General features: G+C 48.0%; 1 protein-coding gene across 3 annotated transcripts in view; it reads right to left on the reverse strand.

Annotated features, from left to right (window-relative positions):
• ABCC12 (ATP binding cassette subfamily C member 12) overlaps positions 1 to 25,487 on the reverse strand; it is a 66,307-nt gene that overhangs the window by 22,556 nt on the left and 18,264 nt on the right. The window contains exons 9-18 of one of the 3 annotated variants that reach the window (XM_040633258.1): positions 24,806 to 25,081; positions 20,724 to 20,795; positions 18,277 to 18,401; positions 10,516 to 10,588; positions 8,675 to 8,878; positions 5,090 to 5,224; positions 4,905 to 4,980; positions 4,750 to 4,821; positions 1,830 to 1,919; positions 1,061 to 1,164 (exon numbers count right to left, since the gene is read on the reverse strand). In XM_040633258.1, coding sequence (XP_040489192.1) covers positions 1,061 to 1,164; positions 1,830 to 1,919; positions 4,750 to 4,821; positions 4,905 to 4,980; positions 5,090 to 5,224; positions 8,675 to 8,878; positions 10,516 to 10,588; positions 18,277 to 18,401; positions 20,724 to 20,795; positions 24,806 to 25,081 — 1,227 coding nt within the window. Of the gene's footprint in view, positions 1 to 1,060; positions 1,165 to 1,829; positions 1,920 to 4,749; positions 4,825 to 4,898; positions 4,981 to 5,089; positions 5,225 to 8,674; positions 8,879 to 10,515; positions 10,589 to 18,276; positions 18,402 to 20,723; positions 20,796 to 24,805; positions 25,082 to 25,487 lie in introns of those variants that run through there. The other 2 variants (XM_040633259.1, XM_040633260.1) reach the window with 2 other exon arrangements.

Here is a 25,487-nt window from a genome sequence, read left to right on the forward strand (position 1 = left end):
AAAAGCAAAAGCTTCCCTGGGGAGCTAATTGATGAAGGGGCCCAGCTTGAACAGAGGAGGCTTCACAGCGTGGCAAGTTGTGCCCACGGCGTCTGGGGGCAGGGCAAACGCCTGGGTCTGCCATTACTGCCACACGCTCAATGAGCCGATGGCACCGGCCCCCTGGGGAAGCACCACACCTAGGAGGATGTTCCATCCTGACCGGAAACCTTGGGCTCTCCACGGAAAGAGCTCTTCATGAGCCAGGGAGGATCTGGGGGAATATTCTAGAGATGGCCCTCTTCCTGCACAGTGCAGAGCACCCACTGGCTTCTCCCCTTGGGAATCCCCTCAGGAAGCCATGCCAACCTCTGAGAGAGCTATAGCGGCCTCTCCCCTGCCTACATCTCCCCAGTGCCTTCCCACCTCGGTTTGTCACAGCAACAGAACTATACCAAAATGTTATCTTGCAGGATGGGCCCACGGCATTCCCAGGGGCTCCAGGAAAGCTTCGGAACCACTGGCCAAAAGCTAGGAGAGTTTTTAGCAAGCGCCAGCAAGAGCAGAATTATCAGTCCTTCCCAGGAGGGGCCCTGGTCTAGAGGAGATCCATGGGTGGCAGATACCCAGTGTCTGAGAAAGACCTATGGTAGGTCTGCAGCACGACTAGGAACGGAGTCTGGCTTCTGCGTGTCTGGTTCCTCGGAGGAGCTCTGGAGGGCAGACAGAGCTGGAACCCTCCGACACCCGACAGCGTCGACAATAAGATGTCAGTTTCTGTTCAGAGGCCGGAAGGTTGAAGTCCACGCTAGGTTTCCCTGGCCGCTCCAGGGCCCTCCTCAGACATGCTGCCTTCGCCTGGCATAATCACAACATTTTTAGTCAATCCTTTCAAAAGTGAGGGTGGCACATAAAATTCCAGACGCCCTGCTTGTCATGCAAAATCAAAGGGAATTTGTGCAGGCAACTAATCTCAATTTCATGGAAAGGGGCCGCGGGAGGTTCATTGTGTGGTGTTGGGCACATTCATGCTCTCCGTCCACAACTGACTCAACTTTTCCAACGCCAAAGGAAAACTCACCTGCGAGCCCTTGTCTAGCCAGAGACCCAGCCACCAATTGCTGAAGGCAGAGCTCCCGATCATCAGGAGGAAAAGGGACACCGCAAACAGAGAGAGGAGGTACCCTACAAGAGGAGGGGAGAGGTCCAGGGGGTTACAGAGGAGGGGGCCACCGGGGGGTCCAACCCTGATAGAAAATTCAAAGCCTGCAGGAGGAGGGCCTTGATCCCTGGGAACCACCTTCCCAGCTGCTGTCACAAGTCTGGGTGTTGGGACCCTGAACCCTGATGGGGACATGTGTTCCACCTGGTTGGAAAATGGGTCCAAATTGCCAATATATTGAAAAAAACACCAATATGCACCTTAATAGAAGCAACTCAGTATTCTTCAAAAACAAACAAAAACCCAGTCTTGCTGGGCAGGGAATAAAATTATAAGGCATTTTTGCACACTGAGATGGGAACCTTGCACTGAAGGCAGGCCCTGGGCGGACTGCTGTCGCACTCAGGAAGAAGCAGCGAGGTGCGGAAGAACCACGGCTGGTTCATGGAGCTGCTCACTCAGGTTCAATAAACGGAGTCTGGCAGCTTTAATGGAGATAAAGGGTGATTCCATTTAAAAGGCTGTATTACCAGACTTCAGATGGAAAAAAAAAATAAAAGCATCGATAAATGGCTCTAGCATAAAAGGAGTCATTATTAAGGAAATCATAAAATGTGAACCCAACAGTTTGAGAAAAGGTTTTTTTTCATGCAAATTAAATCAAGAAACCCGTTGTTTTAGATCGAACCTCCGGAAGCCTTAATGTACGCGTGGTACGTTTTCCAGGTCACGGTTCCTTCCCGAGGGGATTCAGTCTGGACGAGCTGGTGCAGAGGAACTACGGAGACAGACACAAGTCCTGCGGCGCGTGCTGGCGGCAGGAGGGAGCCCAGCGGGTCAGGCACACCCCTCCTGCACACCCACACCCCCAATCCTTCCTTCCATTGTCCCACACTTTGAAATTCCCAACACACTTTTGTTCTTGTTATTTGAACTTTATCACAGGCCTGCAAGGCAGGTGGCTTTCAGACTTTCGAGAAATATTTATTCAGCAACTACTATGTGCTCAGCCCTGGCATACAAGGGTTGTCTTGGTCTAGTCCTGCAGAAGTAGTTCCTGAGAAGGGGGTATGGATTCGGGAGCTTTAGGGAACCACAGGAGGCATCTCATCAAGCCAGCGACCCCAGTGGGCAACTGGAGCTTAATCTTAATGCAGAGAAGTGTCAGAGCCCGTGTGGAACACACACCTCACAGGTTTTCACCCGACCAGAGGGATAGAGGATATTTCTACAAATCCCACTGGTCCCTGGGTGAGGGCTCCTCCCTACGGGGTTAATTCCCCAACACTTCTAGCTTGACCTGAGGTTGGCAGCTTGCAGAGAGAGCCCCCAGGCTCAAGAATACTGCAGGGAGTCGGGCTGCATGCACTGAGGTGCTAAAGGCCCCCACAGCCACTACTGCGGGGTGAGCAAGGAGGTGATGGCTCCTGTCTTCTCGGAGCTCCTGCCTTCCAGAATAAACCCAGGGCATCCTCCTCGGTCAGCCGCTGCCTGGGTGTCCGATTCCCTCCACGTGGCTGTTCCAAGTCCTCCCCACGTTCCAAAGGGACGGCAAAAGGACTGTCAAGTTATGGAAAGCACCTGCAGAGGTGAAGGGACGCTGGCTAACGCAGCTCCCGGCAGTCGGAACTGAGCGCTCCTCCCCTTCCTCTCCTTCAGAGAGCAGGAAAATGTCAGCTCCAGAGCAGAATCCTCTACCAGACATGGCTTTCATAAACAGACATCAACAGAGCTAGACACGGGGGTGCCCCTGCGCATGGGCTCTCGGCACCTGGCTCCGAGAGGGATAGCTGCCACACCTGCGAATAGCGCTACTATTACACCCTCTGCCTGGGAGCCTTCGCACTTCTTTCAGAGTGTTCAGCCTGACTTCCTCGCATTGTGGCTCTCTCCAGGCCTGCAAAATGAGGGGGATGCCTCCGTGGGTTGGCGGAGCCTAATGAAAGACATCCTGGAGCCCAAAGGGAACTAGTCAAATCCCACTGTAGCCCCAGCCCAACCAGGAGCTTGATGATGCTCTTCCCCCTGCTGTGCTTAAGAAAATGCCCAGGTGCCAGGCGCGGGGGGCACTGCTGCCTCTAACCGGCTCCCTTCCTATAGCGTCCAGAGCAGGTGGGTTCAAACGCTCAGTTTCCCCTCCAGAGTGGGGGGGGGAGGAGAAAAAGAGAAGCAGGGTTTACTTTCTCCACAGGACCTCACGTCCTTGGCAGCCTGGAGCTTTCCCAGGAAGGCGTGGAAGAGACGGTGGGCACCTCACTTCAGCCTTGGCCGCCTCCAGAGCGATAAAAATATGTTGTCTTTCCAAACGTGCATGCATTTGTCACAAGCACCATTCATGGTGCCAAATTTCATCGATTCAAAGACTCACTTTTTTTTTTTTTTCACATTTTTACATCTCTGAAATCAGGATGTGCCTTCCATTCGGTAGTATGCCATAGCATCTAATTGGCAGAGATTTTTCTTTCTAAGTGGTACACAAAATGATGGAGATCTTAAAATGGATGGTATCTTAAATTTGACGGAATACACTGAGGTTTTGTGCGTTTTGTTTGGTTGTTTTTTTTTTTTTTTCCCCAGCTACGCATTACTGAGGAACAGAGCTCTCACTTGGGAAGCCACCAAGGGCACTCTGAAGACAGACAGTGGATCTGGATCCCTGCCCTCTTGGTGCCCAGCCCCGGGGAAGGGCATAGAGTAGGTGCTCCACAAGTGTTGAATGGATACAGGGGTGGAAGGGAAGAGCGCGGGGAGAAGTCGGAGCTTGACGAGGCTGGCCCTCACCAGGCTTATCTTATCTCCCACCTCTCTTCTCTTTGCCTTCCTGGAATTCCTTCCTGCCTTCAACCTCAAAATCCTCCCCTTCTCCCACCTTCTCACCACAGCTCCCCACCCCCCCAGAAAACGCCTGCATACCTTCAACGGACCAATCCCCAGGTTGCCACCTCTGTGAGGCCCTCCCTGACTTGTCATGCCCACTCCAACTTCCCATTGCCCTTATCCCAGTTTCCCATGATTATCATTATCCCCTTGCCTGTGTCGCCCACCAGACCATGAGATCCTGAGATCTCATATTTTTGTCTATGCAGACGAGTGTGGTGCCCAGCACATAGCAGAATGCTTAGTCCTCCCACCCAGTGTTGTCAGTGCTGCACATTCCTTTCTCAACGCTCCCCAGAAAGAATGTGATGCATCTCTCTTGCGCGTGCTTTTGCCTCCAACCAATCTCTGTGCACTGCTTTGACCTCTCTAACTAAAACAATAATAACTACTATCGAGAGGTACTATATGTCAGACACTGGGCTAATCATTTCATGTGCATTTTCTCATGTAATTTTTGCAAGAACCTATGAGGTTGGTTATTATTCCCCCGTTTTACGGATTAAGAAACTAAGGTTCAGAGTGGCCAGGTATCTTGTGCCAACTCACAAAACTAGCAAGTGGTTGAGCCAGAGTTTGGACTCAGGCAGTTTAACCCCAAGGTTCACATGACAGTCAGCTGTGCTAATTCTAGCTGCCCCCAAAGGACTTACAAGGTGCCTACATTTCTCTATCCAGAACGCTCAGCAAATATGTAAGACTATGTAACTGAGGGAACAAATAGCAAATACCTTTTATGTCTACAAATTCTGAGTCTGTTTCAGGTTCTTTTCCTTCATCTTTCCCATCTCCTGGAGCCAAAACTAGGGTGAGAAATAAAGAGAGATCTGTGTCTGCTCGTGAGCCATGGGCAATAAGAGAGGAGTGGTTCGAACTCGGATTGTACCAGCATCTTCATCTCTCTCAGAGGGGCTCTCCTTAAGGGCTTCCACCATTGCTGCATTATAAATGTGCTCGGGATCCTGGAGACAAAACGACATTCCTTCTGAAAGTTCCAGGACAGGACCTCTTGCCAGGCTCGAGAGCGAGAGCAAAAGACCCCATCTCCTGCACCCAGGTGTGAAGAGTTACCTTGAATTGCAACCCTCGGAGGTTATGAATCAGTTTTGCATAGCACCCTCTCTCCTCCATCAACTCCTTGTGGGTTCCCTTTTCGCAAATCTCTCCATCTTCTAACAAAATGACTTCATCACAAGACTCCAAGAACTGCAAAGACATTAACGTGACCTACAGCACACTCCTGCCTGGTACGAGAAGAGCGCCATGCCAAGCTCCCATCCAGGGGCATCCCGAGCTCCTCTAGCACGGAGGTTCTCAACCTGGGCACTGTTGGCACTGAGGACCAGGATGCTCTTTGTGGTTGGGGCAGGGACGGGGGCTGCCCTGTGCATTGTGGGAGACTTAGCCGCCTCCTCCTTCCCTCTACCCATTAGATGCCAGTAGCATCCCCCTTCCCCAGTTGTGCTAAGCAAAAATGTCCCCAGATATTGACACATGCCTTCTAAAGGGCAAAATGGCCCCCCGTTGAGAAGCACTGATCCAGTGCCTATTGGTGTCATGAGGACAAAGGGGGCGTCTCGTTGTCACCGGGAAACACTGTTCCCTAAATGAGCTGCCCTGCTAAGAAATCTGATCAGGGGGCAGGTGGGATTTGGAATATGAAATTGACAAGTGACTGCAAGACAAGATCTGGTGGAGAGCAGAAATAGGACCTCAGCAACGGCCTTCCTTCGCTACAACGTTACAAGCCCACCTCATCATCCTCATCTAGCCCAGGAGAAGCGGAACATGGAGCAGTCCCCGGCCACCAGGCCCTACTCCTCCCCTGGCCCCCCCCCAACCCACACCGGGCCTGAGGAGTTGACACCAGCTTTATCTGTATGATAAAAATATAGCTACATTTCATATGGCATCCCACATTTTGCCCAAAGCATTTCTCTTTTTCTAATTTGAGTTCCCTTCATTTGCATATCACTCCTGAGATCAAAGAGTTCTGCTAATTGGGGTTTCCTCTCATTTGGAACGAGATAGATTTCTCTCCCTAGGATCAACCCATCTAAGAGCAGGAAGTCCCTCCTACAGGAGCAAAATGCTGTGATATTTAAGATGGTTCGGCCTAACAAAGCCTTTGCAATACAGGCCAGAGGTCTTCCCCTGAATTCGGGGTCCACCCAAAGTCAAATCAACTTTTGATGCCTTGCTTCAAAGCTTGAGAGAAGCGGCTACATTCGGTCACTGTACTCTCGACGGGATGCTGGGGGAATGGGCGTGGTGCCCAAAAGGCCAGATGACAGCAGTTCTGATAGCTTGGGCAGCTCCAGCCTTTCTGCCTCCCTTGGACTAATGACTCAGCTCTTCGTCCACTTTCCCATACAGCTACGCAAGAAACAGCCTGGCTTTTAATGCCTAGTAGAGACACTTTCTGAGTCTTTTTCCTGAAAATAACCTCTCACCTTTATATAGCATATTCTAGCTTTTCAAAGCCTGATCGTGTTTTGTTTCTTATGTCTCAATCTCCCAGAAGCCAGTAAAGGAAGTGGCAGCTCGGTTATCAGCCCATTCTCCAGATAGGGAAACTGAGGCACCAGTGTGAGGCATGCGACAGCCTCACAGCCTTTTCTTCCTCTGTGGGGACCCACATGCTAGCCCCAGATGTTCCTGGTGAAGGCCCTCTGGCTAGTGAGCCCCCCCAGTTCATGCCAGCGAGATCTGGCATGCTTTGAGCGGCTTTGTTCTGCAAACTCACAAAAATCTGACCCTGGGTTGGTTTTCAGTGGTGACCGCAGGCTTCATCTCATTTGTTTCCTCAAGTAAAAGAAGAGTAATCGCCCAGCCCAGGCACTGGGAAGCATCCGGATTGGCTGTGGGCCCAAGAGTAAAAGCAGTGGAGCAATGTTCTGGAAAAGCCCCGGGGCTCCAGTTCAGGGCCTCAGAGCCCCCTGCTCCCCAACGACGGACAGCTGGACCGAGACTCCAGTGCCATCTGGTGGCTGCTTGCATTTTTCAACATTCCAAAAAAGAGAAAATGACCTTGGTGAAAGGTAGACCCTTTGAGAAGACTCGGGCCTGGGGGAGAGAGAGTTCTTGCCTGACGTCAGGCTGCTAGTCATCAAGGTTCAAAGACTGGACCAGGGCTGAGGTGACGATGCCCCCCAGTGAAGATTCCTGCAAAGACAGCTATGACCCACAGTTGTCAGGGACCAGAGTCCCCTCCCAGATCCCCAGGACCCCTCAGGAGGACAGCTCTCCCCACGGCAGGGGGTCTCCAGGGGTTGGACCCTCACGGTGCAGAGCTGTGGTTACAACGTTTAGCACCCTGGCTGGGCGAGAGCCATTCCCACTGACATCATGGCGGTCCAGAAGAAATCCAGCCTTCTCCTCCACTATGATGCCTGGCCATAGAGCAACTTGTCTGCACCACTGGATGCTTCCTAGAGGTGACTGAGCCCACTCAGAGGGAACCCAAAATTCAGATGCTTAGAGCTTATTCTGAGAACTCTGGTCCTCAGCAAAGAGACCCAGGCTGGGGGCAGAACTATAGCAATGGGAAGGAATGGTTTTCCTGGGTCTTGAAGAAATCTCCCCCTCTTCAAGCTAGCCCTTCTGGCCACTGATAGAAGATCCTAGACATGCTGGTTAGAGCACCCTGTAGCCATGGTGACCTCATTTGCCTCCCTCTCCCCTAGGTTGACTTACCCTTGCAAAGACCACAAGGTTTGCCTCTTACCCCCAGACCAGGCCCCTGCTGAATATTTTCCCCACAGGTGGCAGGAGAGGAAAGAAGACAGGACTTCTGCTCTAACAGTCCTTTCAGTGCAGGTCAGTCTCATGGGATCTCTCCTCCAGCAGGAGATCCACACACATGTATACACACACACATACACGCACACACACCCCATGCCTACAGGGGCTCACTGTGGAGAGGGGAGATGGAGGCAGGGGGAAATCTGGTTTGTCTCACGGTAGAGGGGAGTCTCAGATTCCTACAAGGCATTCAGAACCCTTGATGAGGCTGACACTGTGAGAACTCTCCCCACTCTGCCGAATTCTCAAGCCCATTCAGGGCAAGATTAGTAACTCCTCAGCAAGCTTCATGTTCCTGAGCCCAAGGGAGTGGCTCTGAGAAAGGAAAAGAGTCTTGCTTTAGCCCAAAAGCCCTGGTCTCCAGCCTTTTTCCCCCCAGCCAGTGATGCCAAGGACATCGGAGCCCCTTATCCCCCGCCCAAGCACTCCTGTCCTCAGGCCCACCTAGCCCTTGCTGGAGGAAGGGTGGGGCCTGAATTGTTTCCACCTGGCTTCCCACCTCCCCACTGTCGGTGGTCCAGAGCTGGAGGAAGTACCCCACGTCCACCCCGTGGATAGGGGTCATTTGCCTCCAGAGTCTATCCTCTGGTGGAAGAAAGGTTTTGGCCCCACTGACCCAAATTTAGGACCAAGAGAGGCTATGCCCAGAGAGGAGCGGGCAAGGCTGTGTGCAGGCTGGGTTGGCCGGGGAGAATTATGAATGTCACCTATGCACCTCACTCCCTCCGTCCCTGATCCTGTCCAGGTGACGCCAGCCTCGGAGAGGACAGATTAAGGCAGAAGAGGAGGTTCTATGAGCGTTAGGTGCCACACCCATCCTGTGACCTCATTAATCCTGCCAGTCCCAGTCACCTGCAGCTGGTGGGTCACCAGGACGATTGTCTTCCCCCTGAGCGTCTTCTTAATGCACTCTTCGAAAACGTGCTTCCCCACGTGGGCATCCACTGCTGACAGGGGGTCGTCCAGCAGGTAGATTTCGTGGTTTGAGTAGACAGCACGGGCCAGACTGATCCTCTGCCTCTGCCCCCCAGAGAGGTTGAGGCCCCGCTCCCCAATCTGTAGACAGGAGCAATGTTACTGTCCATCTCTGGGCCCCATTCCCACCCTGCAGTCCTCAGGGAAGAAGAGCTTCTTGAAGCTTCTCAAGACTCTTCTGCAGACTGATCATTACTACATTCCGGTTCCTCCACCCTTTACAGGGACCTCCTGACTGCACCAGATGCCCCGGGAAGTAGAAGACTCACTTCTGTAGGAAGCCTGGTGGACAGTGGCAACTAGAGAAAAACTCCAATATTGAGTGAGGGGGACCTGTCTCACCACAGCCCCATTCCAGTGCATAGCCCATAGAGAGGGGCTATGTCTTGACCACTAATACGAAAAGGGAATTGTTGAGCAGAAAGTTCTGGGAGCGTGGACAGGTGAACAGGAGGGAGCAGAGCCTGGGAGCAAATGTACAAGGAGGCTCTCACTTTGCTTGCTTGTGGACCAACTCCCCACCTCCACTAGGCCCTCTAAGCTCTACAGAGACAGAAGGCATGTCTACTTTGTTTATCACTATATCCCTAAGGTCTGGCATCACACCGGACCCAGAACAGGTGCTCAGTAAGTATCTGTAGAAAGGATGAAAAGCTAGATAGCTTGTGAACACAGGGGAAGGACACATGAAGCTGAACAAAAAAGTCCCCTATCTACTGGGAGCTCACATATCAGCAGAAAGTGGAGGCATGGTCAGTTATACACATAATAATGGTACAAAGCAGAATTTAACAATTGCCAGCTGAGAAACATAAGCCAAGTATTCTGGGGCAAATTACTGTAGACTATAGGATTTAGGAAAATCTCCCTCAAGGGGGTGGATTTGTGGTTGGAACCTGAAAGGTGGTAACAATAGCAGGAACAGAGGTCTGGAGGCTGGAAGGCAAGTGCACATTTAGGCAGGTAGGGATGAACAGAAGCAAACCCTGGGGAGGTGGGCCGGGGCTGCAGCAAGAGAGGTCCTGAATGCCAGGCCAGGATGGCTGTGTATCCATTTCCCTGATGTAGGCACATGGAGGGCCCTAGCAGAGAAAGGCAATGTATTCCAAACTCATTTTTTCAAAGCACTTTAGCTCTCTGGTCTCCTCTAGGGCTTTTGGGCAAAGTCAAAGACTAAGCAGAGAGCACACGGGGATGGGGAGACAGGAAGATGGCACAGTGAGCCCCACCCTGGGTCATATGAGTTGGCAGGCTCAACCCTGGACCCAGGCAGCTTTTTGGACAAGCAGCTGGGAGCAATGTTTGGAGGACAGAGTAAATGAGGTAAGAAGAAGGCCCTTGGGACTCCAGCCACAACGCAGCACCGCTGGACCTCTGTCTTTGGAGGACAGACCCTGTCCACAAGATACGGAAGCAGCTTTCACCAGAAACCTTCTGTAAGTTAACAGGGAGATAGGGAATGGCTCTAGGAGTGACCACACCGAACCCAACACAGGTAGGGTTGGTACCACATCCATTATAATATTCCCCCAAGAATAAGCCCAGATGGAGAATTCAGGATGGTAGAACTTGGCTTTTCCCACACTTCCTGGGACCTTTCTGTCCTCCAGGGCATCCAAATGTGGATGGAACCAGGGCCTGCCAGCCTCAGCCCTTTCAGCCTAGGCAGCCAGGCTGCCATGTTGCCGCAGTGCGGCTGAGCTCCTAGCTCCGCTCACCTCAGTCAGGTCTCCATAAGGAAGGCTGCTCAGGTCCTCCTGAAGGGCACAGACACGAACCGTGTGCTGATACCTGTAGACACAAATGACAGAAGTCAGCATGGTGACAAAAGACCCCACTGCTGCCCTGGGTTACCTGAAAAGGCATTGTTGGTGTCACTGGGGTAAGGCAAGGAGTTGGCCAGTTGCTTCATCTTTGATGTCCAAAGGCAGCTTCCCCTTGACCCTGAGGCATCTCCCACATACCTGATGCAGAGCTGACTCAAGGATGGCTCCTTCCCTCATAGGCTTCCTGCCCTGAGGGAAAGATGACTCCATGTACATGAAACCTCTGAAGGGACAACTGGGGGCACAAACTGCTAGCACTGCTCTTGAGAGTGACCAGTGTGAGCTGAGGTCACTGTGGGAGGCTTCCTGGAGGATGCGAGGCCATGAATGGAACAGATGTGTGTGGGTGGAGGGTAGGAGCGGGGTGCTGGGGATGATTATTAACAATGACCTGCATCTGCTCCAAGGTACCCCTCTATCCACCAGTCACTCCTACCAGGTTGGAGGGAGCAGGGCTTTCTCCCCCTGAGACACCTGACTACACAGGGCACAGAGAACACTGCCTGAAGAACAGAGGCCAAGCAGGAATAGGATCTCAGTTCCTTGGACCTCCTGGCCTCTTGGTTTTGTCCCTCAACATTGCCCACTGTCTAGCACTGGGACGGTCTGTTGCAAGTCTAATGGGCAAGACCCTAACTAACTCTCAGCAGCCATACTGCTGGGATCGGTACCTCATCCTGCAAAGGAGAGCTAAGCTGGGTGACCATGACCTATGGGCATGACCCCAGTCTCACTCCCTGGGGACTTCTGACAGCAAGGGATCTAGGAAAGTCAATAAGTTAGTGGGTAGGAACTCAAAAATGCCCAGGTCTCAAGCTATGGGAAAATTTCACACGCTCCTCCCTGGGTTATCTCTGTACCTCATTCCCACTCAGATGGCTCCCACCGTCAGTAGAATCTTTCCCAGGGCACCACAGTACACCACATCACTGCTTCAGGAACTACTTCCTGCTCTGAATTCCCTGACGGGCCTGGCGTCAGTTCAAGCCCATGCCCTATCCAAGGAACAGTCAGTTCCCACCACCGGGCCTAGGTTTCTGTCCCACTTGACAGGCTGCCTGCCTCTACAAGGGTTAATTAACTGATTAGTTGATTGATTGATTGACTGATTAGCTGATTGATATCATCAGCATCATCTGCATCATTGGGATCCTCTCTTCTCAATGCATGACAGTGGGCAAGCCTCACAACTCAGACTTTGCAGGACACACTTTCCCAATAAAGGGCACCAACAACAGAGTGAGCAGGCAGATCATGGGCTGCCCTTCAGGTGGCATGCTGGCCCCTGGCAGCGCTTAATGTCCTGGAGCAGAAGCTGGGCATAGCCCTGAGCGTGACTCCCATACACCAACTTTAGAAGTGGTATACATGGTGGTGAAGACTGGGGGCTTTGGCAAGGTAGCAATATTTATATTAGACAAAATAGACTGTAAAGCAAGACACAAAGAAGGGTATTACATAATGATAAAGGGATCAATCCAACTAGAGGATATAACAATTGTAAATGTGCCCAACATTGGAGCACCTAAATACATAAAGCAAATGTTAATGAATACAAAGAGAGAAAATGATGGTATTATAATAATAGTAAAAGACTTTAGCACCCCATGTACGTCAATGGATAGATCATCTAGGCAGAAAATCAATAAGAAAAGTGTCTTTGAATGATTCATTTGACTGGATGGACATAAGAGATATATAAAGAACATTCCATCCAAAAACAAGAAAATATACATTCTTTTCAAGTGCACATGAAACATTCTTCAGAATACATTGCATATTAGGCCATAAAACAATCCTCAACAAATTTAAGAAGATCAAAATCATAGCACATCTTTTCTGATCACAACAGTAGTAAAACTAGAAATCAATCACAAGAAAAAAAACTGGGAAAAACACAAACACATGGAGTCTAAACGACACGATATTTAACAACCATTGGGTCAATGAAGCAATCAAAGAAGAAAGAAAAAAAATACATGGAGACAAATGAAAATGAAAACACCATGGTTCAGAATCTTTGGGACACAGCAAAAGGAGTTCTAACAGGGAAACATATAGTGATACAGGTCTACCTAAGAAACAAGAAAAAGCTGAAATAAACAACCTAACCTTACACTTGAAGTAACTAGAAAAAGAAGAACAAAGCCCAAGATGAGTAGAAGGAAAAAAAAATAAAGATCAAAGCAGAAATAAATGACACAGAGATGAAAACAAGTCAGAAAAGAAAATCAATGAAACCAAGAGTTGGTTCTTTGAAAAGATAAATAAGATTTATAAACACTTAGCCAGATTCATCAAAAAAAAGAAATGACCCAAAAAAATAAATTCAGAAATATAAGAGGAGAAGTAACAACTGACACCACAGAAATACAAAAGATTTTAAAAGAATACTTTGAAAAATTATATGACAACAAACTGGATAACCTAGAAGAAATAGACACATTTCTAGAAACGTATAATCTTCCAAAACTGAATCAGGGAGAAATAGAAAATTTTGACAGAGCAATTACTAGTAACAAAATTAAATCGGTAATAATAATAATAACCTATTGAAAATAGAAGCCCAGGACCAGATAGATTCACAGGTGAAGTCTACCAAACATTTAAGAAGAGTTAATACCTATTCTCCTCAAACTGTTCCAAAAAATAGAAGAGGAAGGAAAGCTTCCAAATACATTTTATGAAGCCAGCGGTATCCTGATACCAAAACCAGACAAAGACACCACAAAAGAAAAGAAAACTACAGACCAATATCCCTGATTGAACACAGATGTCCAAATCATCAGAATATTAGCAAACCCCATTTAACAATACATTAAAAGGATCATTCACCATGATCAAGTGGGATTTATTCTGGGGATGCAAGGATGGTTCAATATTTGCAAATCAATCAACATGGTACATCACATCAATAAAATGAAAGCTAAAAATCATATGATCATCTCAATAGATGCAGAAAAAGCATCTGACAAAGTTCAACATTCATTCAAATAAAAACTCCAAACAAAGTAGGTTTAGAGGGAACATACCGCAACATAATAAAGTCCATATATGAAAACCCACACCTAATATCATACTCAGTGGTGAAAAACTACAAGATTTTCCTCTAAGATCAGGAATGAGACTAGGATATCCACTCCCACCACTTTTATTTGACATCATATTGGAAGTTTTAGCCACAGCAATCAGACAAGAAAATAAATGAGGCATTCACACTGGCAAAGAAGTTGTTAAACTGGCACTATTTGTAGATGACATGATACTGTACATAGAAAATCCTAAAAACCCCACCAAAACACTACTATGAGTTCTGTGAAGTTGCAGGATACAAAATTTACACCCAGAAATTGGTAGCATTTCTATACACTCATAACGAAGTAGCAGAAAGAGAAAATAAGAAAACAATTCTATTTACAATGGCACCAAAAAATAATAAAATACCTAAGAATAAACTTAACCAAGGGGATGAAAGTTCTGTACTCTGAAAACTATAAAACACTGATGAAAGAAACTGGAGGTGACACAAATAAATGGAAAGATATACAGGGTTCATGAATTGAATTGAAAATGTCCACACTATCCAAAGCAATCTATAGATTCAATGCAAACCCTATCAAAATGCCAATAGCATTTTTCACAGAACTAGAACAAATGATATTAAAATTTGTATCTTGGTACACAAAAGACCCCAAGTAGCCAAAGCAAACTTGAGAAAGAACAACAAAGCTGGAGGCATCACAATTCCAGATTTTAAGATATACTACAAAGTTATAGTCATCAAAACACTATGGTACTGGCACAAAAACAGACATATAGATCAAAGGAACAAAATAGAGAGCTCAGAAATAAACCCCTACTTAAATGGTCAATTAATCTATGACGAAGGAGGTAAGAATATACAATGGGAAAGACAGTCTCTTCAATAAATAGTGCTGAGGGGCACCTGGGTAGCTCAGTCAGTTAAGCATATGCCTTTGGCTCAGGTCATGATCCTAGAGCCCCAGGATCAAGCCCTGCATCAGGCTCCCTGCTCAGCGGGGAGTCTGCTTCTCCCTCTGCTCCTCTGCCCACTCATGCTCTCTCTCTCTATCATTCACTCTCTCAAATAAATAAATAAAATACATTTTTTTAAAATGGTGCTGAGAAAACTGGACAATTATGTGCAAAAGGATGAAAGTGGGCCAGTTTATAACACCACACACAAAAATAAACTCTAAATGGATTAGATCTAAATGTGAGACCTAAGGCCATGAAAATCCTAGATGAAAACACAAGCAGTAATTTCTCTGATATTGGCTGTAGCAACATTTTTTTAGATGTGTCTCCTAAGGCAAGAGAAACAAAAACAAAAATAAATTAATGGGACTATATCAAAGTAAAAAACTTTTGGGGGCCCCTGGGTGGCTCAGTCAGTCAAGCATTCAACTCTTTATCTTAGCTCAGGTTTGATCTCAGGCAATGAAATTTAGACCCACTAACAAAGAAACAAACAAACAAATAACTTTTGCACAGCAAAGGAAACTATCAACAAAACAGAAAAGCACGGGGCGCCTGGGTAGTGCAGTCGTTAATCGTCTGCCTTCGGCTCAGGGCGTGATCCCAGGGTTCTGGGATCGAGCCCCGCATCAGGCTCCTCCGCTGGGAGCCTGCTTCTTCCTCTCCCACTCCCCCTGCTTGTGTTCCCTCTCTCGCTGGCTGTCTCTCTGCCAAATAAATAAATAAATAATCTTTAAAAAAAAAAAAACAGAAAAGCAACCTACTGAATGGGAGAAGCTATTTGCAAATGATACATCTTATAAAGGGTTAATATCCAAAATATATAAAGAACTTATAACAACTCAACACCAAAAAAACAATCTGATTAAAAAATAGGCAGAAGACCTGAATAGGCATTTTCCTTAAAAAAGACATCCAGATGGCCAACAGACACCTAAAAAGGTGCTCAGTATCATTAATCATCAGGCAAATCAAAACCACAATGAAATAACACCTTACACCTGTCAGAATGGCAAAAATCAAAAAGGCAAGAAATAACAAGTGTTGGAGAGGATGTGAAGAAAAGGGAGCCCTCATATACTGTTGATGGGAATGTAAATTGGTGCAGCCACTCAGGAAAATAGTATAGAGTTTCCTCAAAAATTAGAAATAGAAATATCATATGACCCAGTGATTCCACTATGGGGTATTTACCCATAGAAAACAAAGACACTAATTGGAAAAGATGCATGCACCCCTATGTTTATTGCAGCATTATTTACAACAGCCAAGATATGGAAGCAACCTAAGTGTCCACTGATAGGTGAATGGATAAGGAAGATGTGATGTGGGTGTGTGGGGGGTGTGTGTGTGTGTGTGTGTGTGTGTGTGTGTGTGTGGTGTGTAATGGAATATTCCATAATCTTAAAAAAGGATGAGATCATGCCATTTGCAACAACATGGATGGGCCTAGAGGATATTATACTAAATGCAATGAGTCAGACTGAGAAAGACAAACACCATATGGTTTCACTTATACATGCAATTCGAAAAAAACAAACGAATAAACAAACAAAAAGCAGAGTCAGACCCATAAATACAGAAAACAAATTGAGGGTTGCAGGTGGGGGAAGGGAATGGGCAAAATGAGTGAAGGGGGTGGTGGAAGGTACAGGCTTCCAGTTACAGAATGAGTAAGTCGTGGGGATGAAAGGTACAGGACAGGGTGTCTAGTCCATGATATTGTAACAGAGTTGGTAACTGACAGTACTACACTTAGGGTGAGCATACAGTAACATATGGAGAAGTTGAATCACTATGTTGTACACCTGAAACTAATGTAACGTGTGTCAACTATACTCAAATTGAAAAAAAACCCAAAAAACCCAAAACTTTTTTAAAAGACCAGGGGCTTTGCCATTAGAACAATCTGTGTTTGAATCCAGCTGGGTGACCCTGGACAAGTGAATGTACCTCCCTGACCCTCACTCTCCCCTCTATAAATTGGGCTAATAACTCTGATGGGGTCGTGAGAAGGAAACAAGAACGCACCTGTAAAGCCATCTGGGCAATTCCTGGAGCGCTGCAAATTCTCCATCCGTGGTGGTGATTATTCACAGTATTACCCTTGTCGACCTTTAATTACGAGACGCAGATTGCTCGGCACATCTTCATCCCTTTGCCACCCCTACCCCCATCTTAAGTTTCGCCCCAGTCTCCTGCTTCCTGTGGCCTGAGAGCCACCATGTTCACCCTAGGGACGCCACACACAAGGGGTGTTCTGATCTACTCTGCCAGGCCCAATTCAAGCTCCACGCTCTCTTCCGTCTCAGGAGCTCAGCTGCCTCTGAATAATACAACAGAACCTCGCGCCTCTTGGCACATTGCTTCTTGGTGCACCGTATTCCTGCACATCTCTTGCAGACCCTTCCAGACTTGAACACCTCAGGGGCAAAGATCCGTCTGAGCCACCCTTCTTTCCCCCATCGTCCGGCACCGTCCTCCAAATTGCAGGCATTTGGTAATATTTGCCCTGACATCCCGCCTGATAAAGATAGGAATCCTTCCTCCTAGCTGGCTACTACAGAAAGAAAAAACATTCCAGGTGCGGTGGGGAGGAGGCCAGGAAATGCTGAGCAGAGCAGTTTGGCTGGTGCCGAAGACTCCTGCACTGATCAGACCTTCCTGCCGCTCTTGAGCCTCCTGGCAACAGGATGCCATGGCCAGGGAAGAGGAGGGGACATGATAGACCCCTTGCTGGGAACCCACGTGCTGGCCAATGTCAGCCAGCAAGGACAGTTTGTGGGTTCAGGCAATAAAATACACAAGTCCAGACCATCACTGGAGAGCTAATAGCCAAATTAAAAAAAAAAAAAGCAACTCCATGGGTCTTTACTTCAGCATCATGCAGCCTGGGGAGGCTTCAAGGGGACCCAGATGTCAGGAAGCTCCAGGGAGGACAAATGATGTTGGCCTGGCACTCAAGACCCAAAAACCCCTGCCATTTAATAGCCTTGACGTTGGGCAGGTCAACTCCCCTTCTGAGCTTCGCCCTCTTCATCTGTAAAATGGGGATATAATGCCAGGATTTCCCTAAATAGGTGTTTATAGAACTCTAATGAGAGAATGTACATGGCAGCATAGCAAATCCAGGAAAGAATCATAGAAAGCTCTTACTTTCCAGTGCTTAAATATCGGTCCAAAGTGTATCCAAAAATTCTGACTTGAACTTCGTTTTTCTTCCCTTAGATCATTTTGAGTATATTACGGCAATATATCCTTATAGATCTGATGTCAATTAATCATTTCAGGGCTGATTAATTTGTGTACCGGCTGCTCATGATTTCAAGCAGTTTTGGTTACTCGGCCTAAAGCAAAATTGCCAGATATATCTTTCTGCAGTCAGACAACATATGCACCGTTACAGAGAACCTCAGAACATATGCACTGGGAATGAGGTGCCAATCCTATCCATTCCTTAGAGTGTGGTCACAGGTCTGCAGAAGGCGCCTCTCCTGAACTCTTGGGTCAGGAAGAGAAAAACCAACACCTATTTGGATCTGATGACTGTTTAATCAGAATTCATTAAAGAAACCCACTTAGCAAGCATCACGATGACATCAGCATCTATAGCAGAAAGTACCAAATGCCTCATCGTTTCAAGGTTAATATTACCTTTGGTGATCATACTTTTCTCCAAATAGGATGTTTTCTCTCACATTTCCATGAAAGATCCATGCTTGCTGGGAAACATAGGCCACAGTCCCATTGACTGCCACAATCCCCTGCTGTAACTGCATCTGGAGAAAATACCGGAATGCCTTCAGAAGCTACACCTCACAGACGTCTCTTCAGGGGCCCGCTGCACCCTTGCCACCCACTGATTCCGTGGACATTGATTGTGATGGTGCAAGAGGGTCAACAAGACGTCTTGACCCACATTGCAAAGCACAACAGTCTGTGGTCTGATGGCCACAAAGTCAAAAATCTATAAGTGGCCAGGCAGGAATGTCACAGAAGGGACAGTGGGGAGCTCTACTGTGGGCTGGAGAGGCCACATGGCTCCTCCGTATAACCAGATGCCCTCTGAGAGGACCCATCACAAAGGTTTCCTTTTCCTCCAGGTGCACCAGCAGGATCCCACCCTCCTCAGCCACGCCCCAGGGACAGGACATAGCCAGCACGGCTGTGGACGGTGGTCCTGGTGTGCCCTGTCGCAAGGAAGCAGCCTCAACTCAGCTGCACATTTCATGCGGGGCCGGGGACAAGGACGCAGGTTTGGTGCAGCCAGAATCTCCCATTCTTCAAGAGGAGTGGGAAATCTGGTTTCATGTGGCACATCGAGCAATCCAATTAAAAACTTGCATGAGCTCTGGTGTGTGACCCTGAGCACATAAGTTCACTTAGGATGATCCCACGTGGTGGGCCTCTAACAGGTAACAGTGGTCACTAGTCACGATGCCCTGTTCAAAGCTGTCAGGAGACAGGATTTGTGAGGGACGGGGACAGAAGATAGCCAAGGTCAAGGGATGTGATGCCATTTCACCTCAGGCACGGTCCAAGGGACAGAGAACAGTAGACTTGGAGAAGAGAAAACGATATGACAAGAATGGTGATAAGAAGTGAGTGAATGGGGTATATGCCAGGCACAGGGTCAAGTACACACGAAATGTCGATCACCACGACTGGCCCTGGGAATGACCCTATAATGATTATATACGTCATCTTGTGTAATCCTCACCATGACCCTCCTAACCCCCATTTTACAGAGGAAGACACCAAGGTTCAGAGAGGCTTAGTTACTTATCCAAGGTTCAACAGTGAGCATGAGGCTGAGACAGGTGGTAAGCATAGGCAGTCCGCAGCCCACTCAGCGGTCACCCTGCTGCCTCTATCCCAGGGACTATGCTGAGGCATGTGATCTCACCACTGTCACATGGGAGATAGACTCTCTTTTCTCTGAGAGATTCCAAAGGAGCAGACCAAAGGGCAGAAGTTAAAAGGAGGCACACCTCACTTCCATATACATCACAACTCTCCAAAGAGGGAACTGGCTGTTGAAATAATGAACTCCCCATTGCTGGAGCTATCTGAGCAGAGGCTGGCTCATCTCTTAGGGCATGCTGGGGAGAGACTCCTGTTATTAAGTAGAGAACTGGGATGGGTCACCTGGAACACACCTGCGGACTCTAGGGTTAGGACAGAGATACACACACAGAATCCTAAAGCATAAGGGACCTTAGGAGCTCACCGGATTCTGTCCCCACCTCCTCCTTCAGACAGGGAAGGGGTTGTCACTCTTTCTAGAAATGAGTTAACTGAGGCCAAAAGAAGTCACCCTAGTCTAGCAGGCTCTTCTGAGCCTAGCATGCTTGTTTTTTCAGAGGTGCCTCGTCTCCCTACTACAGGCATCCAAACTACTCTTTAGGAACAGCAGGGTGGGGAGAAAGAGGACCTAATATTCATTCATTTGGGATGAGAAACCATATCAATTTAGAGCCCTGTGAATACATTAAGTGACTAGGCCATTTCGCTGGAGTCACACAGCCGGAAGTGGCAAAGGACAAGAACCCCGAGCTCTTCCCTCTTCCTACCCCGAGGTCTGCAGAGAGTTGAGGGCACACTGCTGCTGTAGTTGATGCGTGCCTTCAGCCGCTCCATCAAGGAAGGCCTGGCTGAGCCAGTGCTCTGGGCAGACACTGGGACATGGAGATGGACAAGGGGAAAAACACATCTAGAGTCACGGTAAGTCATAGGTTCCTCGGTCCTTCCCTGCCAAGCCCCCTTGCCTGCCTTTCTAGTCAGGATGGCCCAAGTCATGGGAAATACCATGTACTTCATGACTTGTCTCTTCCTTTGACAAAGATGGCACTCTAGGCAAGGAAACAGTCATTGTTTAACACATGTCCTTCGGAGGCAAAACCAGGAGTGTATGAAAACTCAGCACCACCTGGAAAAGGGGCATGGGGCTACTGAGCACATTAACCTCCTGGAAATCTCTGTTATTGGACGTCCAATGCAGCCGAGCCCAGCTGCTGGGTCCACTGTTCTCGAAGGGTCCCAGACACAGCAGACAGGGGGCCATTTGACTGTCATGTCAGTGTTCCATCTTCGCAGCTTACCTGTCCTAGGAGAGTTGCAATGAGGGAGCTCTTTCCACTTCCGACATTCCCGCATACTCCCAAGACCTTCCCCTACCGAAGAAACAGAAAAAAGACACAGTCATTCCACCAGTTCTCAGAGGGTCTTGGGCCAAAGGTGTTGCCCCCAACTGTGCTGGCTCGAAGGGGTCACTGCTGGCTCTAAGAGGTGGCAGCTACGGCCTCACACCCCAAACCTGATACACAGCCTGGGAGGAGGCAAGAACCTAAGTCTTAATTAAGTGCTTTCCTTGGCATAGCACAGCAGAGTGCCCAGAGGACTTCCAGAAATCATGTGCAAGCACTGATGCGAAACAGCCTTGTGCTGGTCTGGGACACACAGGCCCTGGTCATGAGGATTGTCTTGTGCCCACACTCCAGGAAAACAAATCTAACAGCAGTTAAAGGCTGCACAACCCAGGGGGACAAGGGTAGCCTTTGAAATAGAGAGCCGAGTGTTTTTCAAAAGTCATTTTTAAAGTATCCTTCCACCATACCGAAGCATAATCTGAAATTACTGAGCAGTTATGCTATTCCAACGCACTGGGTTCATGGATTATTCTCAGCTACGGATCCATTAATTCAACCACGAATCATTGTAAGAGACTGCTACGGGCCAGGTGCTGTCCTGGACACTACTAATAGCACAATATGGTCATGAACATGACAGACAACAGGTGGGCTCTGCCCTCAAGGAGCTTATGTTTTAGTTGGAGGGACCAACAGTCAACAAGGTAAGTAAGTAAAATATGGAGTAGGTCAGGTACACGCCATGGAAACACAGAAAGCAGGGAGAAGACAGGGAGGAGATGAGGGCGGAGGGAACCTTACTGGAAAAGTAAATGTCTTAGCTTGAGTTCTCCCAGAAACAGGCCTTGAATCAAAGATCTGAGGGAAGGTAGTTTGTTTGGGAGGTTCCATGGGAAGGGGAAGGCGGCTCATCAGGGGTGTACTCTTATGTCAGACCCCACGGGAGGCAAGTGAAGTTCAGTCCTGCTGGGAAATTCTGGGACGCTGAGGGTGGTTCTATGCCCCGCATGGCTGAGGGGGTTGGGGTAGCCAACAGTCAGTGTTTGAGAGCGGCTCCCTCGGCTGTGGATGTGCTGCTGCTTTGTGGGTGGTGGGGAGGGCCCTCGGGCAGAGAGAGAGCTCTGGCAGTCAGAAGATGGCCGGGGCACATGGATGGGTCACTGACAGTATCTGCTATGGGCGCCATTTGAGTAAGACCTGAAGGAAGTGAAGGAATCAGCCATATAGATATCTGGGGGGACATTACTGCAGGCAGAGCAAGAGTCCATATGGAGACTTTGAGGCAGACACGTGCCCACTCCTGTGTTCAAGCAATATTGTAATGCTGCAGTTGGAACATAAGAGAATTCTCATTAAGACCTGCTGTCTGTGATCCCTTAGAGCAAAGATGTCCACCATGGAGCTAAATATGTCTCCTTTCCTATCTGAGATAGACCAGAAGGGTCCTGTCTGCTATCCCCACCACGTGAAGATTGCTTCTTGTCACCATGGATTTCTTTGACAAGTCTTTATGGAACACAAGGCATCATTCTGGGCACCAGGGATAAAGCAATAGGCAGATGTGACCCCCACCTCAGGCAGCTCACACTGCCATTGAAGCTGCAGGTAACTGAGCTGATCCATTTTAATTCCACTAAAAGGACTTCAAAGAACTGGGACATTACAAAGAGTTTGGGACAGAGACCACAGGGATGGATCCAGCTTCTAGGCATTTGGTTCTCTTTTGATTTCTATCTACTATCTGGGGCCAGGTCTGAGCCTTCTAGATTCATCCTTGCCTTCAGGAGAAAATCCATGAGGCCTGCACCCCCGGGGGTTCCCGATTACTCATTTGTTCATTCAGAAAAGAGTCTTGGGAGCCTACTCTGGGCCAGGCACTTGCTTTGGTGCAAGGTCACAACTGTGAGCAAGACAGAGACGTGCCCTAACCTCAAGGAGGCTGTAGTCCAATGGAATCCTGGAACTAAATTTGGGGAAATATGGATGCTCTGAATTTAGGATATTTAAGGGAAGCACTTAAGCTGGACTGGGTTGTGAGAGGAAAAAGGCAGCAATAGCTAACACCAGTTGACACTCACTATGGGCTTAACATGTTTGTATGATATCTCTTTCCGTTCTCACACCCACCTTGCGAAGTGCTGCTATCATGAAAATATCCATTGAGCAGGTAAAGGAGGAGGGGCTCTAAGAGGTTAGGCAGTATATTCAGAGTCACACAGCTGGCAAGCGGCTGGGCCGGAACACATGTACACCAGGTTCCAGAGGCATACCCTTAATCCACACAATGTTGTGTTGTCTTCAGAAAACGTCGACCATGTCCTTGATGACAAGCCCAAAAGTCACCAACATAACGAGAAGGAGGAAAGCAACAAGGGGGCTAAAAGGAAGCTTCTTTAAAACACAAGAGTAGTTCACTGAGGGCTCTCTGGAGCAACTCCAAAGGCATGGTTAGAGCCCTCCAGGTGCTGCACATCATAGGCCGGGGGAGGGGATGAGAAAGCAAAATGGGTTGCACCCAGCAGGACTTCAAGGAGAACCTAGCTCAGTGGCACTCAGCCCAGCAAACACCATTTCCAACGAATACATGACAGACAACCTTATGAATGACAAGAAGTACCACTCCACCCCAGCTGTTGAGCTTAGCATCGCATAATAAATAGAAACCTCTCCTTCTAGTGTGCTCACACGGGGAAAGGGTGAGTCAACACCGTGGAAGGTTAAAATACTAGGCACAAGATGAATGCCGAGCCCTCTGCAGCAAAACCAACGAACACTGCCATCCCCGGAGCCCTGCTGCCGAGTTCCCAGGGCAAGAGAACCACAGGCAGAAGGCCATACATTCCGTGAGTGCAGAGCTTTGTCTAAACGCTCTATTCCCCGGGGGCGCAGCCAACAGACTGACTGGCTTCTTTTCTGGGCTGCTTGCTGATCTCATTTGCTTTTGACAAGTATGTTACTGAAGAGAGCAGATTCTGGGGCCGGGTGACCTGGGTGGGAAGCCCTCTTCTGCCACTTGCTAGCAGTGGGTGAGTTATTTAACCTCCCTGTGTGTCAGGTTTCTCAATCATAAAGTAGGGGTAGCTATTGTACCTACCTCTTACGGGGGTGGTTAAATGAGTTAACTGTTTACCTGGTAAACAGTAAGTGCTCATAATTGTCACTTATTCTCTATCGTAGTCCTCCAATGTGACATTAAGAACTCATTTATGGAACATAAGAAATCGGAAGATCGGTAGGAGAAGAAAGGGAAGAAAAAAGGGGGGTAAACAGAAGGGGGAATGAACCATGAGAGAGTATGGACTCTGGGAAACAAACTGAGGGCTTCAGAGGGGAGGGGGTGGGGGAATGGGATAGGCCAGTGATGGGTAGTAAGGAGGGCATGTATTGCATGGTGCACTGGGTGTTATACGCAAGTAATAAATCATGGAACTTTACATCAAAAACTAGGGGTGTACTGTATGGTGACTAACATAACATAATAAAAAAATTATTATTATAAAAAAAAAGAGGGGCGCCTGGGTGGCACAGCGGTTAAGCGTCTGCCTTTGGCTCAGGGCGTGATCCTGGCGTTGTGGGATCGAGCCCCACATCAGGCTCCTCCGCGGTGAGCCTGCTTCTTCCTCTCCCACTCCCCCTGCTTGTGTTCCCTCTCTCGCTGGCTGTCTCTATCTCTGTCAAATAAATAAATAAAATCTTTAAAAAAAAAAAAAGAAAGAACAAATCTAAAGAGATTTATAAAAGATAGTCAATTTGAGCCTAGCCACCTGAAATGGATTGTCCATTCAACACTGCAACTGGCTTCTCTGGAGCCTGAAGATTAGTACTAACATAACCACCATCTTTTCTCAACTTGAAGAGAATGTCTCCATTATCCATGTACGTGGTTTTAAAATTGGGGAAAGAAAACAGCCTAGAGATATTCCCCCCTACCACCACGCCCAGCTCAAACTGAATTATGTTAAGCCTTGTGAAGGCCATAGCTGTGTGACACAAGGAGGAAAGATGGAAGCCATACTTGTAGAACACACACCCACCTTTCTCACCACGAAGTTTATGTTGTGCAGAACCAATTTGGGGCTACCACTTTGCTCCTCTGGGCCAGCAGCTCCCTGGGCTGATGAACTCGATCTGTAGGCTTCTAGCCTCTGTTTCTTGAGAAAATGCTTTTTCTGGTTCTGCACCTTCTTTAGGTCACTTTTTAGGCTGGTTTCTTGATCCCATGTCAATGTGGCATTTGCTAAAAGCAAGACAGTATCTGGGTCTTCTGGTTGGGTGATGTAAGATGGGGGGCTTTTATCTATGAGAATTTTCTAAGATTAAAGAGACAAAATTAACTGGGCAGACATTATCCATTTGCAAGAACCATCCCAATATATCTTCTAATAACCCAAAATTATAATCTTGGCAATTTTACTTAGGACATTCAGAGAAGATATTCTGAGGATATTCCCCTAGGAGAAGCCGCAGCAGAAATAGTCTACTAGCGCATGCTATCTAGGACAGATGCCTCTTTAACCACAGGTCTATATGGGTCACCCACATTGGAGAATGCTAATCTCCACCACATTTCGTCCTCATGCCCAACATAAGAAGCTTTTGCCAGTCTTTGGGTAGTGGGCTTCATTGCCTGGCACTGATGCTTATGAAACCAAGGTCACATATGCTCAGTCTCCACTGTGTCTTCTTCCTAGGTCCCCACTCAGCTCAGTTCAACAA

The sequence above is a fragment of the Ursus maritimus genome, unplaced genomic scaffold (assembly GCF_017311325.1).
Source record: "Ursus maritimus isolate PB19 unplaced genomic scaffold, ASM1731132v1 scaffold_19, whole genome shotgun sequence".
Lineage (NCBI taxonomy): Eukaryota > Metazoa > Chordata > Mammalia > Carnivora > Ursidae > Ursus > Ursus maritimus.